Below are 17754 nucleotides of genomic sequence, written 5' to 3' on the forward strand. Positions count from 1 at the left end.
TGCAAATAGCCGATCAGCACGTTATTATCAGTCAATTGAAGTGGTCACTTTGGTTTACGGAAACCAGTAATTTGATCTGGTCTACGATTCTGCTTTTACTTTTACAAGTTTTTTTCTCCCATTTCCTTGATCACACAAAACGGACACAGTACAGTTAATAGTGCTTGTTATGAGTCCCTTGCCCTCCTCTCGTTTCTCGATATAAGCATCCACTGCAGGTAATCTTTCTCGTACATAAATATTATTTTGATTGATTATACCTTCCATTCGCATATATCTGGTTTTATCACAGAAATACAACAACTTGACGATCACAAAGCCATTAGACCTTTTTCTTCCACACAACCAGGTAAATTAATGAACGCTTTGATTTTACTCGGTTCCAATTCAGAGCGCAAAAACTTTTTAATGAAAAAAAGAATCCGTTTTAATAAAGCATCATTATCAACGTATGGGTCGAATGGTTGATTATCAACGAAACGATGATAGAGTCCCTACTCGTGTATCATTCTTGTTCCGTACACGCTTTTTTAATTCGGAATAAAAATCCTCAATTTTTTTGAATTACACACTAACCTCGCTTTGAGTTTTTTAACTCGCTTATAATGGTACCCACCACCTGCTTCGTATTCTCATCCTGGATAGTCTCCACTAATTGTACCAACTTGGCATCCATCCGAACAAAATAATCTGGAAGTAAAGTAGTAATCGAGACCAAAAAATTATGAATTACAGTGTAAGTTACGACTATTTTTTTGAATGGTGTAAATCTGCCAGAATATAATACCTAGGCCTTCATACGAGTTCTAAATTTAATTAAAAAATAGCTGCTATAATCTGTAACTTTTAAACTTAAACGGAAAAGAAACGGTTTGAATGTTTAAATGTTGAAGTCTGCTTTAAAAGATCAATGAGAAGTGTCTTTTTTTGCTGTAAACGTGCAAAAGTTGAAGCAAGAAAGCTAAAAAACAACCAACTGTTTGCTATGAACGCGCTTCAGCTTTTGTTTTATGACAATATTATGACGAGACTTGATACAATCACAGACAAGAAGCCTGGTAGCGTGCATTCGCACAAAATTTTCCGACCCCCGCTCATCCAACCTCTTGACTTATTTAGGTATTAAATGAGGAAGAGATAGAAAACTTTAAGGACTTACATATTGTTCAAAAATGGAGAAAAAAAAGCCACGTTGTTGAAAAAAGAAACTTGTTAATAGGACTACCAGAAAAAAAATCATTAAAAAAACACATTAATTACGACTAGAACTCGATGTCTATTTTAAAAAATTATATATGAAATCAAACTCGTACTTCATTAGAAAAGGTCTGTGACCTGTCCTTAATGCGACTGGGTAACAGTGCAACAAAAAGTGGTCAAAAAGTTCAAAAACATCCATCCTTTTTAAAAAATAATGATTAGTTTCAAAGTCAATAAATCATTAGAGGTTAACTGAAATCAGCAAAATGCTCATTAATTGCAATTGACACATGTCATTATCCAGTGTATGTCTATAAAAAGAAGTACAATTACCGGCAAAAATAAAAGGTTCAATAACTTTTTGCGCAAAACGGCAGTGAGGCCGTTAAACCGCAGCAAAGCCATTAAACCGCAGTGAACGAAAAATGAAAAAAAAAACAATTTGGAAAACTAGTAGTATCAAAACCAAAAAGCACTAGTTAAACATAAAAACGTTACAGACAATAATTTATAACATAAAGGAATGGGATTCGGACTGTTTTTAATGAGACTACGCCGGAAGTTGAGAGAAATAAGATAAATTAGTGGCCAAGATAAAAAAACCGACATTTTTTTCAAAAATATATTCAAAGTCTTAAGAGACGTTAGATAATAAAGCATTTTCTAGATTCACTTGAAGCTCTTAAAGAAGCCAATTCAATCTTTGATTGGGGAGACTAAATCATTGCTCTACAAAAAGTATACCAAGTGAAAGCAAAACGTAAGGCCATAGAAATTTAGGTGAACAATTGCTCAAAGCCATAAAAACCAAGAGCTCTGAAAGAAAACTATATGTTTGTTGGGCCGTGTCGTTAATTAACACGCCGAAACATTTTGAAAAGTCTGCACCCCATAAGAGTCTTCAATTTTTTCATTGTAAGGATCCATTTTGATATCAATATCAACCCTGATATTGCTGGGCGACTAGGAAACACTGAATTGTAGAATTAATTGCGAAATACATAAGTTTTTAAACAATATTGTTCAAGTATATCAAAAATAGATAATGCGTTCTCTATAATAAACGAGTTTAATTTTGCGAAAAACTGGCAAAGTTATAATTCCAGAAGACTCTTGAAGCAAGCGGGAGTACAACTAGCTCTCATTTGGAGCTTACGAAGAATATATCTAGCTTTTAGGTGTCTACTTCCTGCAACTTTAGAGAATGTTGCTAAAAATTATATTTGGTTCCATTTTTAACGATAAAAGTCCGAATTTTGAAAAATATAGCATAAATTCTAGCCAAAAAACTCTGATCAAACAAATCAGCAGCCCTCCTCTAGCTTTAAAAATAGAACCAATAACACTACTGTTAACAATTCGGTCGAATGTTTACAAAACTTAAAACCTCGATACCCTGTAAAAGACGAAATTCAAAAATTCTTTTCAATTCCATATTCTACGCTGGACGGGATTTCTAATGGAACCACTCAAAACTTTACGATGATTACATCGATCGGTCAAAATGACTGATCAAAAAACCCATTTGAGTATATAGTTCCTCCCCCCACTAAAAAGGGTCGGAACAATTAAAATATATTGAACTCAATTAATCGACCAATAAGGAATGTGCGTAGATACATTCCAAAAAATTAATTAACGTAGTTTAATGTGTTTTTCGATTTTCTGGTTTGTTCCTGGGGCCAGGTGCCTTTTTATCCAAAATTTACCCAATACAAAATAAGCCACAGAAACTACGGAAATCGATCTCTGTCTGATCTTTGAGTTCAATAGTCCGACTGAAATTAATAATCTGAATCAAATTGGCATTTTCGTGAGCGGCAGTCATAGTGTGGATGTTTAATTTATTTGACCGTGATCGCGTTTTAGTCATTTGTCTACTCAGCTGTCCATTTCTATACAATTGGAATAGTTTGATTTCATTTGAAAGACACCTTTTGCATAGTAAGTATAACTCTTCTCGGGAAAAAAGTATTCGCTAGAACTTTTTCCCTATAAAGTTGATTCTAGAGACTGAAGCAACTCTGTACTGTCAGAGAACTAAAAATGGAAATGTGCCTGGTTGTCTTGACAATAATGGACAAGATTCTTTCGCGTTTACAGGACGAAGAGCTCAGAAGGTTGGCATGCCAGGCATTGGTCCGAAAGAGGCAGAGGAGAACAAGAGAGAGTTCACCGATGAACAAATGAGAGCTGGCGATGGACTGATTGGACTGCAAATGGGTTCAAACAAAGGCGCCACTCAGGCCGGTCAGAATTTTGGAAAGACCAGGGCTGTCATTGATTAGATGCCGATACAACTTTGATACAACCGAAAATAACTCGAATGCTCTAAATATTGTATTATATGTGTAGAATAATAATAGTGAATTCAACCATACGTGGTTTCCCATGGATACTTTGGATACTTTATTAGCAAGTTTTCAAATGGGAAATTTTCAAAACTATATATTACTTGGTTTATTGCTGACATGGTCCTCATTTCAATCAACAGTCTACTAATTGAGTTTACCGTCTCCTTCTTTTTGCGTTTATTCAGGCAATTTTTTCAACACCCCTCTTATTGGGTGAGTCGAGAAGAATCAATTACTATATAAATTCCCCTCCCATTGGGTGACATAATAGTTCAGCTTCAAAATTGAAGTAATTGTTCTGCGATATTATCACTCGATTTATTCGCCTTCTGTATATCTCCCCTCTTTTTGAGCGAGCTTTTATTAATGTTTGGCGCTATCCCACACCCGTTGGGCGGTAAGAGATCATGGCAGCTTCTGGTTAAATTAGTAGTCATTCTTCAAGATTGCGCCATCTTCGAACAAGAACGATCGCCTTTGGCATCTCGCACCTCTTATACTAAGATTTGATGCTCTAAGTATGGTAAAACAAATTCCTGTTTGGACCCAGCTCATAATTGTGGCATAAGGATTTTCCCATTTTGACGACAACCTATCTCCTAGTCTTTTGAAGAAGATTGTGCTTTCTCGGGCCATCATGTCGTCAACCCTGAAAACAAGTGGAGTAAAAGAGATAATAGTCTGACACGCATCACAACTGGTTCTATCGTTCTTCATCATCGCTGCTGTTCTCTAATACGTCTACCGGATTTCTGCTGTAGTAAAATTTTGCCTGCGTGTCAGTGACACGGATATCAAACTAGGCAGTTTTTTGAGGACTCCATACTCCCCTCACCAAAAGATTGGCGCTTACAGCTGGCTTTTTCTCTGACTGCTCACTAATGGCAGTTTTATTTTGGGTGTAGGCCACGTGCCAGTCAATTCCCCTACCAAATCTCTTATTTCATAATGCCTCTGCGTAAAAAGGCTACCTTTTCACCGATGAGCGCATGCTGAAAATTGAATTGTTTGCCACAGCCATAACATATTCTTGGAAAAATTTTTAATTGAAGGTCAAAGCGCTGACCAATTGAGTCAAAAATCTCAATTTGGACAGACAAATTTATCTCTTAGAAATTTTTTGAAATCAGCCACCACGAATTACCACTTTTGAAGTTTCGTTCATGCCACTTTTTCTCAGATTTGGTTAGCTGCTCAGACAGTTCAGGGTATTTCTGATATTGATCAGCTTCCCTTTTTTGCACAAATTCCAGGCTTGTTCTATGGAAGTGTGATATGTGTTTCTCAGCGTTTAACTCAGTTGCTTTCACGATTGAATCCGCTATCAAAATTGATGACTCTTTGGAGACATCGAAATGTTCTTCGGCTTTGCAAGTAGGGTTCGTTATTACCAAACCACCGTGCTTTGCTGATCAGCTGAATATCCTACGCATCACGTCACGCACATTGCTAACATTTGAAACAGCTGGTAAAAATGTGCTTTTTATTGAGTCCTCTAAGGGTTGCAAGAATTCTTCACTGTTGTATTCAGTTTTCTTCATAAAGTTCTTTTCTGCGTGGACTGATTTTGTGAACGCTGAGAAAGCTTCGTGAGGACAGTAGTCTAAGGCTTTACACAGAATCAGAATTTTTCTTTCCATTTCTTAATTTTATGTCTGACAAAGTCTTCCAAAATGTTATTGTTGCCAATAAAACCCCTTAAGTACTCTTTCCCGTAACAACTTTTAACCAAATTTATCAAAACAGCATTGAGCTTCAGCAAAGTGATTTTGGTTGACAATCAGGTAACTCTTGCTAGTCTCTGGGTAGCAGACAGATTTTCTCCCTGTTTCGATATTTTTTAACCCATTTCTTTAAGTTTTCAGAGTCAGCGCATGCATCAGCATCATCTGCCCAGAAACATAGAATATGTTTTTGAGACTAGGTAAAGTTTTAATCAGTGGCATCAAGGCAGCTCCATAAAATAACATGGAAAGTGGGTCCCCTTGATTTGTACTTTCATCAGTTTACATGATCACATCTGTGTTGCTGAACACGGGCTTAGACCTTGCTTGATAACTGTTGAAAAAAGTCGAGGCTCGTGACCATTGTTTTTTGACGTTAAAAAGAAGAGCAGCACTGCGATTGATTGAATTGGGGGCATTTTTTGCACAAATTTTATTTTTTTTCTGATAGTTGTCTAAGTCCACGTATAGACCCTTCACCACCCGGACGCCCTCCTGCTAACTGCTCAAAGGACCAGAAAATTGAGCTAAATCTTCTCCGGATAAATCAGCTACTGCCTTTGCAAGTAAACGCCTCAATGTCTCTCCAGTGCCAATGGGTCACATTCCTGTATTTTTGTCCAGTGCAAAGAGTCAACAGAAGAAAATGGCTTTTAGCTTGCGCCACCGAAAAACTGCGTTTGCAAGCACATTGCACATTTTAGTAACTTAATCTCTAAATTTGCGCTCTCGCATCCAATTCTAATGAGTGCATCAAGACAATGGCTAGCATCCAATCACTGCACTCGTGAGCTACAAAAGTATCCGACACTGGTTCTCAGTAATGCCAATGGTAATTATCAGTTTCTCTATTGAAGGGGACTCAAATCGAACGTTCCGTGAGAGTTGGGGGCTTTGGCTGTTTTCTTGAAGAATTGCGTCAACTGTCTTGCCCTCTATCATGTCTAGAGGCTTCAGCACTTCACAGATCCTTTATCTACAAAAAAACTTTGTAGACCACTTCACATATCCCTCTAACGTTTTGCAGACGATCGAATTTTAACCTCATTTTTAACTTTTTGATTGCCAAATGCTTTGTTTAAGGGTTGGGTGAATCGTCTGTATGATTGAATTAATGACGGGAAAATTTCTGCTGTCTCATTGTGCAATCTATTTTCAATCGTTACCTTAACATACCTTGAGTGCTTTACTATGATGTCTTGTGAAAAATTAATGCTGAGAATACAAAACACTAAACGTTCTGATGGGATATTTGTCTTTAAAACGTTTCCCCTTCTCCGGTCAATAGCTCAACATAATTTTCCCTATTTGTCCAGTAGGCAATAAAACAGATCTACGCTTGAAAATAGTACTCCAACTCCATTCCCCAAAAAATTCTTTTTTTATGGAGCAAACACTAAATTGAATATGTTAGCGGAAACACTTCTTTCATAAACAGATCCTTTTGGCAGATCCAGAGCACTTCGAAACTTACGATTGCTTATTTTCTATATTTACAAATAGTATTTTCTCTATTTTACTTAAAGCCCCGTTGCTACGTCTGAAGTGCTTTGGTTAATTATTTGATGCACACACGTTTTTAAAAATGATCCAGCCTATGCGACATCTTATGCTTAAACTTTGCTCATCTCAATGCAACTCAGTACTGCCTTTATATTCAGACACGTACTTGGAAAACCAGGGTTATTTGGTCTCAATTTCCTTAAAAAGTGTACTAAATATGTTGCAAATGTTATTGCAACCTTCAAGAATATGATGATTCAGAAAAACCGCCAAAATTGCAACAGCAACTTTGACTCTTTTGTCCAGCAACTTGAAACTTAGACATGCTCTGATAATAACAGAATTGACAAGAAAATGATTGAAAACATGTTTTGGCGACAATCCGCCGTAATAAAAAGGACATAAGAAAAACCTTCTGAATTTAATTTTTTAATTTAATTTAGTTTAAAACAGGAGGGGGCGTGAGCACACCCCAAGACTAAAAACCAAGACTACGACGGCATCACCCCTGCAGGGAAATCATCACGACAAGCAAATCCAGACGATTTTGGATCTTTTCCACGCAACCCCCTCCCCCAGAGGAGGAATTTTTCGACCACAGACGTCACCAAAGACGAGAAGATTTTTTTCGAGGGTTTCAGACGTCACCCGACCAAGAAGACCTGACAATTTTTTGTTCCAGACGTCGCCAGCAGAAGTTCGCTCGAGGTTTCAGACGTCACCTCTGAGGTCCCATTCCCGGTTAGACTTGTCCAAAAAAATGCAGATTTTTCTCGACAAAAAAGTTTGTCCCCCAGCACAATTTTTTTCGAAAATTTTTTGGGTTATTTAGGATTGCAATTTGCAATCACAGGTAGAGCTTAGTAAAAAGAGGGCATTAAAGGGCACACAATCCAAAAAAAACGCAAAAACCTTTTCTGAATTGAAAAATTCAAAAAACGTTTTCCGACGTTCGACACAAAAATTTATTGACTTACATATCGACCCCCTAATTAAGCTCGTCCAGTTTTAAAAAACGCATCCAATTTTTTTTTCACCTTTTTGTCACAACTGGTTCTTGAAAAGCAAAAAAAACGCAAAAAACGTTTTCTGAATTGAAAAATTCAAAAAACTTTTTCCAACTTTCGACAAAAAAATTTATTGGCTTACAAATCCGACGCTCCAATTAAGCTTGTCCAGTTGTATAAAATAACGCATCCAATTTTTTCCACGCTTTTGTCAAAACGTTTTCTAAATTGATAAATTCGAAAAGCGTTTTCCGACTTTCGACACAAAAAATTTTTTGACTTATAAATCTGAACCTCTATTTAAGCTTGTACAGTTGTAACAAAAAACGCATTCAATTATTTCCACGAATTTGTCACAACTGGTTTTGGAAAAGCAGAAAAACGCAAAAAACGTGTTCTAATTTAACAAATTCAAAAAACGTTTTCTGACTGTCGGCAAAGAAAAATCTATAGACTTACAAGTTTGACCCTTTAACTGCGCTTGTCTAGTTGTAAAACAAGTCAATCATTTGGTTTCTACATTTTAGTTACAACTACATTTTGAAAAGCAGAAAAACGCGAAAAAAAATATTAGATTAGTACTTTCAAAAACTGTTTCAGATTTTTCGTTTTTCTGTCGGACTTCTCGGCTTAATATCAAATTATACATTCAGTTCTCTTGTTGGACGACGCGCATTAAGGGGCAGTAAAAAACTATTTTGTGAAATTAAATTCTTTTCTTGCATTTACAGCAAAAAATTCCAAGAAAATTTCCACAGTAAAAAATGATGTTTCAACTCCTTGAAATGTTGACAGAATTACAAAAACTTGCAAATTGTCTCAATAATTTGCCCATTTGAAAGTAACTCATAGTATTGATTTGTGATAAAAGCAGAACAGTGTCTCAAAAATAAGAAAAATTTGCAAAAGTTCCTAAAACAGTGAAAAAAAAATAATTAAAACAGTTTTTAATCTTTTTTTTCTTTGAAAACACAGCCCAGACACAAAAATCTGACATTTCATCTTAAACAAAACGCTTCCACGAAGCAGAGTAAACATCTGTTTTAAACAATAGTTATAGCAAAAACAAGAAGAAAATTTCCAAGAGCAGTTTTTGAACAGAAAACAGACAAAACAAGAGGAAAAGGACTGTTTTTCGCAAAAGCAAGAGAAGGACAAATCGCTCAAAACTCTCCCGTGAATTATTTTGTGAATTATTCGCTGTCCAGAGCTGTTCTAAACGCTGTCAAAACAAAAGTTTTTTTCAATTAAGTCCGCGGTCTCAGAAGTTGCCGAAAGAAGTCCCTTTCCCCTTTCGGTCTCAGTAGTCACCAATTGAAGGGAAGTGTGTTCTGTTGGGTCTCAGGAGTCACCAAAGTGAAGATAAGCAAATAATAGGTAGCAGACGTTACCAAAGTAATTAAAAAACAAACAGGAGCAATTTATTGGCAGCAGTCTTCAATTTCAAAAGAATTGTAAAGAAACAGACAATTTTGGAAAAAAAGATTCAAACTAGCGCCAGCTCTTAAACAACCAGTTTTCTCTGCGCGTCTGTAGCTCACGTTGTCTAGTCGCACCACAATTCGAAATCCCATTTTGTTTCCCAATTTTTTTTTGGGTTTTTGTTTGTTCTGAAGATTCAACAAAAAAGAAAGAGACCCACTTAATTTTAATTGTTTCGGTACATTTATTGCGATTAAAAAAATTATTGTTTCTAGAATAACGATTCAGAAACCATATATGTAATAATAAAACGAAACTTCAAAAAAAATTGAAAGCAATTATTTGGTCTTGCTCAACAAATCAACGGTACACACGCGCGAACGCTTTTTTTTAAAGCAAATTTTTAGCTAGATTTAGCACCACAAAAAACTCATTTAGGTCACCTGTTTTTGTGAAAAGTTGCGTCGTTATTTTTGAACGAAAAAAGCTAGACTGATTAGACTACATAAACATAAGAGATTTTTTAGTTAACAAAAAAGTCGCCGCTCCGTAAAGCTCCAGCCGTTTTTTATCTTTAGTTTACAGAACACTTACGAGTCGACTGCAACCTTTTCATCACGATGACAAAAGAAAACAGCCAGAACATACAAAACGCGCTCAACAAATTCAAAATGACCGAGCTCAAAGTGAAAATCAGCTAGATCTATTACAGGCTTCCGTTGAGCAGAGAAAAAACTTCCACACTCCTTCTTTATTGATCAACAAAATCAACGAGAGCGTTGAAGAGCAGAAAACAAATCTCAATGGCATTATGATGGAAAAATTAGGCTCTAGTAGCATAAACTCAGTCATAAAACGTCACTCGAATTTGATCTCTCGTCTGGAGAAGTTGGAACTAGAAGTCAACAAACTCAACAATGATGGTCAATTGAGCCAATCATCAAATCGAGCACGCGATGACATTAGCTGCGTCTACCAATACCGGCGATGCCATCGTTTTTCCTTCCGCAAGGAGAAAATAAACCCAAGCTCCTCTCAAAGTTCCTTTAGAGCAACAGACAATTTGCGCAGCATACTAGAGAATTGACTGAGGAATCAGTAAAAAATTTTACGACGGTTGAACACATAAATCAATCAATGTCTTTGTTAGCAGCCCCAACACCAGCATCAACCCTATTATCCAGAGCAAACATTTAGGAGAGATTTGTCTTGAGTAATCCTTAATCCCCAGCACACAACGTTATTCTCAGAGAACAAGAGAAAACTTTCAACCAGTTTGCTTCAATTCAACAACCCTCCATTCCATTGAATCAAACTGCAGTCTTATTTCCTGTTGAATCTATTGATAAACAGTCGGAAGAAATTCACCCATCAATTGGAGAATTGAACCAGTTCTCTAGTTCAAAGTTGATGACATTGCCCGATATGCCAATGAAACAACCAGCAGCAAGTGCCACAGTTAGACAAAAAGAAAAGTCTTCTGCTCCCTTAAACAACAAAAGAGACAATCAAAGCATACAACGTCTTGCAGTAGCTTTACAAAACTCATTTCAACATGTAGCGAAAACAAAAACCCACATTACCCAACTGGAGTTCATTTCAGCAATGGAAATCGGACGGAAGAACCAAACGATGGAACTTTTCCCCTTCCAATACATCACTCAACAACCAAGGTACCAACCTTGTTTGCTGTACATTATCACAGCCACTTAATGTTCCGCTGCCTTCGGAAAATCCATTTACAAACTACCAAACAGTCATTCAGCCCCATTGCTCAACATATTAGCCAACTCGGGAAACAGGAAACAAATTCCAAATAGGTCTATTCCTTGAAAGCAACTGTTTCCGCCACGAACTGAAAGACAAACAGAAAGAATCCCATTTGAAAACAATTTTAAGCACACCCCAAGACTAAAAACCAAGACTACGACGGCATCACCCCTGCAGGGAAACCATCACGACAAGCAGTTCTAGACGATTTTGGATATTTTCCACGCAATCCCCCTCCACCCACAGGAGAAATTTTTCGACTGCAGACGTCACCAAAGACGAGGAGATTTTTTCAAGGGTTTCAGACGGCACCTGACCAAGAAGAACTGAAAATATTTTGGCTCCAGACGTCACCAGCAGAATTTCGCCCGAGGTTTTAGACGTCACCTTTGAAGTTTCTTTCCCGGTTAGACTTGTCCAAAAAAATGCAGATTTTTCTCGACAAAAAATCTCAAAAACAAAAAATTTGTCCCCCAACACAATTTTTGGGTTATTTAGGATACCAATTTGCAGTCACAGGTAGAGCTTAGTAAAAAGAGGGCATTAAAAGGCACATATAACAAAAAAACGCAAAAAACGTTTTCTGAATCAAAAAATTCAAAAAACCTTTTCCGACGTGCGACGCAAAAAATTTATTGACTTACAAATCCGACGCTCTAATTCAGCTTGTCCAGTTGTAACAAAAAACGCATCCAATTTTTTCCACGTTTTTGTCTCAACTGGTTCTCGAAAAGCAGAAGAACGCAAAAAAACGTTTTCTCGTTTGAAAAATTCAAAAAACCCTTTTTCGACTTTCGACACAAAAAATTTATTGACTTACAAATCCCACGCTCTAATTCAACTTGTCCAGTTGTAACAAAAAACCCATCCAATTTTGTCCACGCTTTTTTCACAACTGGCTCTCGAAAAGCAGAAAAACGCAAAAAAACGTTTTCTAAATTGATAAATTCGAAAAACGTTTTCCGACTTTCGACACAAAAAAAATTATTGACTTATAAATCTGAACCTCTATTTAAGCTTGTACAGTTGTAACAAAAAACGCATTCAATTATTTCCTCGATTTTGTCACAACTAGTTTTGGAAAAGCAGAAAAACGCAGAAAACGTGTTCTAAATTGCTAAATTCGAAAAACGTTTTCTGACTTTCGACAAAGAAAAATTTATGGACTTACAAGTTTGACCCTCTAACTGGGCTTGTCTAGTTGTAAAACAAGTCGTTCATTATGTTTCTAAATTTTAGTTCTACATTATGTTTCTAAATTTTCTAAATTTTATGTTTCTAAATTCATTATTCTTCTAAATTTTATGTTTCTAAATTCAAGTCGTTCATTATGTTTCTAAATTTTAGTTCTACCTTTTGAAAAGCAGAAAAACGCGAAAAAAATTCTTTAGATTAGTACTTTCAAAAACTGTTTTTTATTTCTGATTTTTCTGATGGACTTCTCGACTTGATATCAAATTATCCTTTCAGTTCCCTTGTTGAACACACATTAAGGGGCAGTAAAAAACTATTTTGCGAAACTAAATTTTTCTCTTGCATTTTCAGCAAAAAATTCCAGGAAACGTTTCCAGAGTTAAAAAAAATGATTTTTCAGCTCTTTGAAAAAATGTTGACAGAATTACAAAAACTTGCAAATTGTCTCAATAATTTGCTTAATTGAAAATAACTCATATTATTGACTTGTGGTATTAGCAGAACAGTGTCTCAAAAACAAGAAAAATTTGCAAAAGTTCCTAAAACAGTGAAAAAAAAATTAATTTAAACAGTTTTTAATTTTTTTTTCTTTGAAAACACAGCCCAGACACAAAAATCTGATATCTCATCTTTAAACAAAACGCTTCCACGAAGCAGAGTAAACATCTGTTTTAAACAATAGTTATAGCAAAAACAAGAAAAATTCCAAGAGCAGTTTTTGAACAGAAAACAGACAAAACAATAGAAAAAGGACTGTTTTTCGCATAAGCAAGAGAAGGACAAATCGTTCACAACTCTTCCGTGAATTATTCGCTATCCAGAGCTGTTCTAAACGCTGTCAAAACAAAACTTTTTTCAATTAAGTCCGCGGTCTCAGAAGTCGCCGAAAGAAGTCCCTTTCCCCTTTCGGTCTCAGTAGTCACCAATTGAAGAGAAGTGTGTTCTCTTGGGTCTCAGTAGTCACCAAAGTGAAGATGAGCAAATCATAGGTAGCAGACGATACCAAAGTGAATAAAAAACAAACAGGAGCAAATTAATGGTAGCAGTCTTCAACTTCAAAAGTAAAGAAACAGACACTTTTGGAAAAGATTCAAACTAGCGCCAGCTCTTAAACAACCAGTCTTCTCTGCGTGTCTGTACTTCACGTTACCTAGTCGCACCGCAATTTGAATTGCCATTTCGTTTCCACATACGTTGCAAATTGGACATAATTTTAATGCTTTTTGGGTTTTTGTTTGTTCTTAAGACTTAACAAAAAAGAAAGAGACCCACTTAATTTTAATTGTTTCGGTACATTTCTTGCGATTAGAAATAAATTATTGTTTCTAGAATAACGATTCAGAAACCATATATGTAATAATAAAACGAAACTTCAAAAAATATTGAAATCAATTATTTGGTCTTGTTCAACAAATCAACGGTACACACGCGCGAAAGCTTAGTATTTCCTTTTTTTTGCAGTTTTAGCTAGATTTAGCACCGCAAAAAATTCTTTTACGACTCTTGTTTTCGTAAAAAGTTGCGTCCTTATTTTTGAACGAAAAACGCTAGGCTGATTAGAGATTTTTTGATTAGAGGCATAAACATAAGAGATTTTTTAATTAACAAAAAAGTCGTCGCTCCGTTAGGCTCCAGCCGTTTTTTACCTTTACTTTACATAAGACAGAACACTTACGAGTCAACTGCAACCTTTTCATGACAAAGATGAGAAAAGAAAAATGCCAGAAGTTACAATACGCGTTCAACAAATTCAAAATGACTGAGCTCAACGTGAAAAATCAGATAGATGTCTTACAGGCTTCCGTTGAGCAGGGAAAAGCTTCCACACTCTTTCTTTATTGATCAACAAAATCAAAGAGAGCGTTGAAGAGCAGAAGACAAACCTCGATGGCATCATGATGGAAAAATTAGGCTCTAGTAGCAAAAACTAGTCATGAAACGTCACTCGAATTTGATCTTTCGTCTGGAGAAGTTGGAACTAGAAGTCAACAGTCTCGACGAAGATGGTCAATTGAGCCAATCATTAACTCGAGTACGCGATGACATCAGCTGCGGCTCAAAGGCATCACGAGGAAAACTCGAGTCGCAGCGATGACACCGGTTTCCCAAAACTCAGAGCAAAACAACATGACAGTAAAGAACCCTGCCAACTCCAGTGCCCCCAAGACCGGCGAAAGCATCGTTTTTCCTTCTGCAAGGAGAAAATAAACCCAAGCTCCTCTCAAAGTTCCTTTAGAGCAACAGACAATTTGCGCAGCATACTAGAGAATTGACTGAGGAATCAGTAAAAAATTTTACGACGGTTGAACACATAAATCAATCAATGTCTTTGTTAGCAGCCCCAACACCAGCATCAACCCTATTATCCAAAGCAAACATTTAGGACAGATTTGTCTTGAGTAATCCTTAATCCCCAGCACACAACGTTATTCTCAGAGAACAAGAGAAAACTTTCAACCAGTTTGCTTCAATTCAACAACCCTCCATTCCATTGAATCAAACTGCAGTCTTATTTCCTGTTGAATCTATTGATAAACAGTCGGAAAAAATTCACCCATCAATTGGAGAATTGAACCAGTTCTCTAGTTCAAAGTTGATGACATTGCCCGATATGCCAATGAAACAACCAGCAGCAAGTGCCACAGTTAGACAAAAGAAAAGTCTTCTGCTCCCTTGAACAACAAAAGAGACAATCAAAGCATACAACGTCTTGCATTAGATTTACAGAACTCATTTCAACAAAAATGCTCAGTTGAAAAAACCAATACATACCAAACTTCAAGTTCTAGCAATTTAAATGAGCAAATGCTTCAGTGTCAATTTCATTCAGAAAAAAAAACAAATAGAGTGACAAATGAAACCACGCCAATTCCATATTGCTACGAAAACAGTCGTCACAACCCCCAGCATTTTGACAACAATCAAATTTCAACTGCTCAAACCGTTTCAAACAACAATTTGCAGCTGTTTAAATAAGTGAAAACCAGAACAGCGGGATTTTGGCGTCAGCAATGTCGTTACCAACAGTAGCGCAAACAAATGTTTCCCAACAGTTTCAGAACCCACATTAACCAACCGGAGTTCATTTTAGCAATGGAAATCGAACGAAAGAACCAAACGATAGAATTTTTCCCCCTCCAATACAACACTAAACAACCAAGGTACCAACCTTGTTTGCTGTACATTACCACAGCCACTTAATTTTCCGCTTACGTTGGAAAATCCGTTTAGAAACAACCAAACAGCCATTCATCCCCCCATTGCTCAACTTATTAGCCAACCAAACGTTTCGGGAAACTCGAAACAAATTCCAAATTGGTCTTATCCTGGAAAGCAACTGTTTCAGCCACGAACTGAAATACAAACAGAATCAATCACGTTTGAAAATAAATTTAATTTACAAACCACAAACAAAAATTCCATTAAACTTCCACCAATAACAGAATCAAAGTTCAATGGAAACCCACTGAAATACCATGAGTGCATGAACAATTGTTTCAATCTAGTCCACAATACTACTAGCCTTACGGATACACACCGTATAACATACTTACAGAACTCGGTCGTAGGAAGAGCGTAGGAAATAATCCAAGCTTACTCGTGTGACACAGCTTACAACGCGATTGCTTTTAAAGAGCTTATGGATCACTTTGGAGATCCCAGCATTGTTGTGAATGCTTTCACCAATCAACTGGAAGCCTGGCCTCCGAACAATGATTACAACAAACAGAATTTTGAATCTTTTACTTCTTTTCTCAAACGGTTAGTGCAAGCTTTTGAATATTTAGCTTCAAAGCTGACTTGCAAATTTCAACATGGATGAAAAAGGCAAAAGAAAACAATTCCACATAATATTTTAGATAAAATAGACAGAGTATACAATAACATCAATTGGTAATCAACCAACGGTCTCTGATTTTCAAAAGCGGCTTGAAGTACAGGCCCAAATGTACGACAAAATCAACAGGTAAAAAGTTCATAAACCTTTTAATAATCATAAAAATTTCGGACATCAAAAATAACATTAGCAGAACTAACAACAACACTGATAATAGGAACAAAAAGAACACGAATCAATTTTCTACTGATGCCTTAAACAATTGGAAACCAAATTCGTTGAACTCAATTCGCCATGCAAACCAAAATAGTCAACCGTCTTTTCCTCCGCGTAAAGACACTAATCAACCTAACAGATCTTGCGAGAAATGCAAAGGAAGTCACATACTCGCTACATGCCTTGAATATCAGAAATGGAACGACCAGCGGTATTAAATTGTGAGCAAGAACAATCTTTGCTCGAGCTGCTCAAGTAACAAACATTTTAAGCAGTCCTGTCCGTCCACATAAAGATGCCAAACATGTCAAGGTTTTCACCACATAGTTGTGCTTGATCCTTCAAAACAAATTAAGCGGCCAACAGCTGATTTCTCAACAAGCAACCCCAATCAGCAGACCCAAAATCCGACCAGCCAGCAAACCCAGTCACTTGTTCAACAACAAAATCCTGAAACCAAAAGTACTGAAACTACCAACAGTAAAAAGAGGCAACAAACAAGATATGGTCAATCGTTTCTGCTAAGCAACAATCGCTACAAAAGTACTGAAACAGCCAACAGTAAAAAGAGGCAGCAAACAGGATATGGTCAATCGTTTTCTGCTAAGCAACAATCGCAACAACAAAATATTCAACCTTCTCAATTGAATTCTATATCGACCAAAAATTAATCAAAACAAAATTCCTCCTCCTGAATGGTATGAACAACTACAATTTTTACCAGTTTCGTTTGTAAATGGTAGTAAAGTGTTCGATACTTATGCCTTGATTGATCCCGGCAGCCAGTTCACCTTCATGCTTGATAATTACCAGCTTTCTTGAACTTCCATGCGAAGCACAAGCAACAACAACACTGCAGTACCTCAAAACTGAACGTGAAACGCAACTAAGTAAGTGAAACAGTGACAGTAACACCGTTTGACAAAATCAACCAAAAATTCAGTATTGCAAGATCATATAGCAGGCCATTTCTCAACGTATCACCCACTAACACTCTTGAACTCAACCAGTTATGCGACGCCTTCAAGGAACTTAGTCAAGTTTATTTCCCTGACATAGCCAACGGTGCAATAGCCTCAGCGACAACCGTTCGTTTACCATGTCTGCCTTAAAGACATTGAAGAAGAATCATTGGACCAATTAGTTCAAAGATTCTGGAAAATAGAAACTGAGGGTACATTACCCGAACAAAATGAAGACAACTCAGCAGACAAAAAAGCAGTGCATGCACTGGAAAACTCAATCTGTCACCACGGTGAAAGATATCAAATCCACCTTCCTTGGAAGCTTGAGAGGAAACTCGAGAACAACTACTTTTTAGCAGTGGGCCAACTCAAATGCCCATATAAACGTCTATAAAAAGATCCAATTCTCAATCAGAAATACAACCAGACACTCCAAACAGATTTGGATAAGAATTTTGTCAAGCCAGTCGAAATGCAGGAACCATCTCCGCAGTCAATTTGATACTTACCTCATCATCCTGTCACTAATCCAAACAAACCAGAAAAATTGAGAAGAGTTGC

At 36.7% G+C, this 17754-nt stretch overlaps 1 protein-coding gene across 2 annotated transcripts in view; it reads left to right on the top strand.

The window, feature by feature from the left end:
- The window catches only part of LOC142340055 (myophilin-like), a 44477-nt gene extending 40755 nt beyond the window's left edge, over nt 1-3722 (top strand). For both annotated transcript variants that reach the window (XM_075390461.1, XM_075390470.1), the window contains one exon: nt 3304-3722. In XM_075390461.1, the coding sequence (XP_075246576.1) occupies nt 3304-3488 (185 nt within the window). In that variant the 3' untranslated portion in view covers nt 3489-3722. The remainder of the gene's footprint in view (nt 1-3303) is intronic.
- Nucleotides 3723-17754: the final 14032 nt, after the last annotated feature.

This window comes from Convolutriloba macropyga, chromosome 1, assembly GCF_964194025.1.
Source record: "Convolutriloba macropyga chromosome 1, txConMacr16.3, whole genome shotgun sequence".
NCBI lineage: Eukaryota > Metazoa > Xenacoelomorpha > Acoela > Convolutidae > Convolutriloba > Convolutriloba macropyga.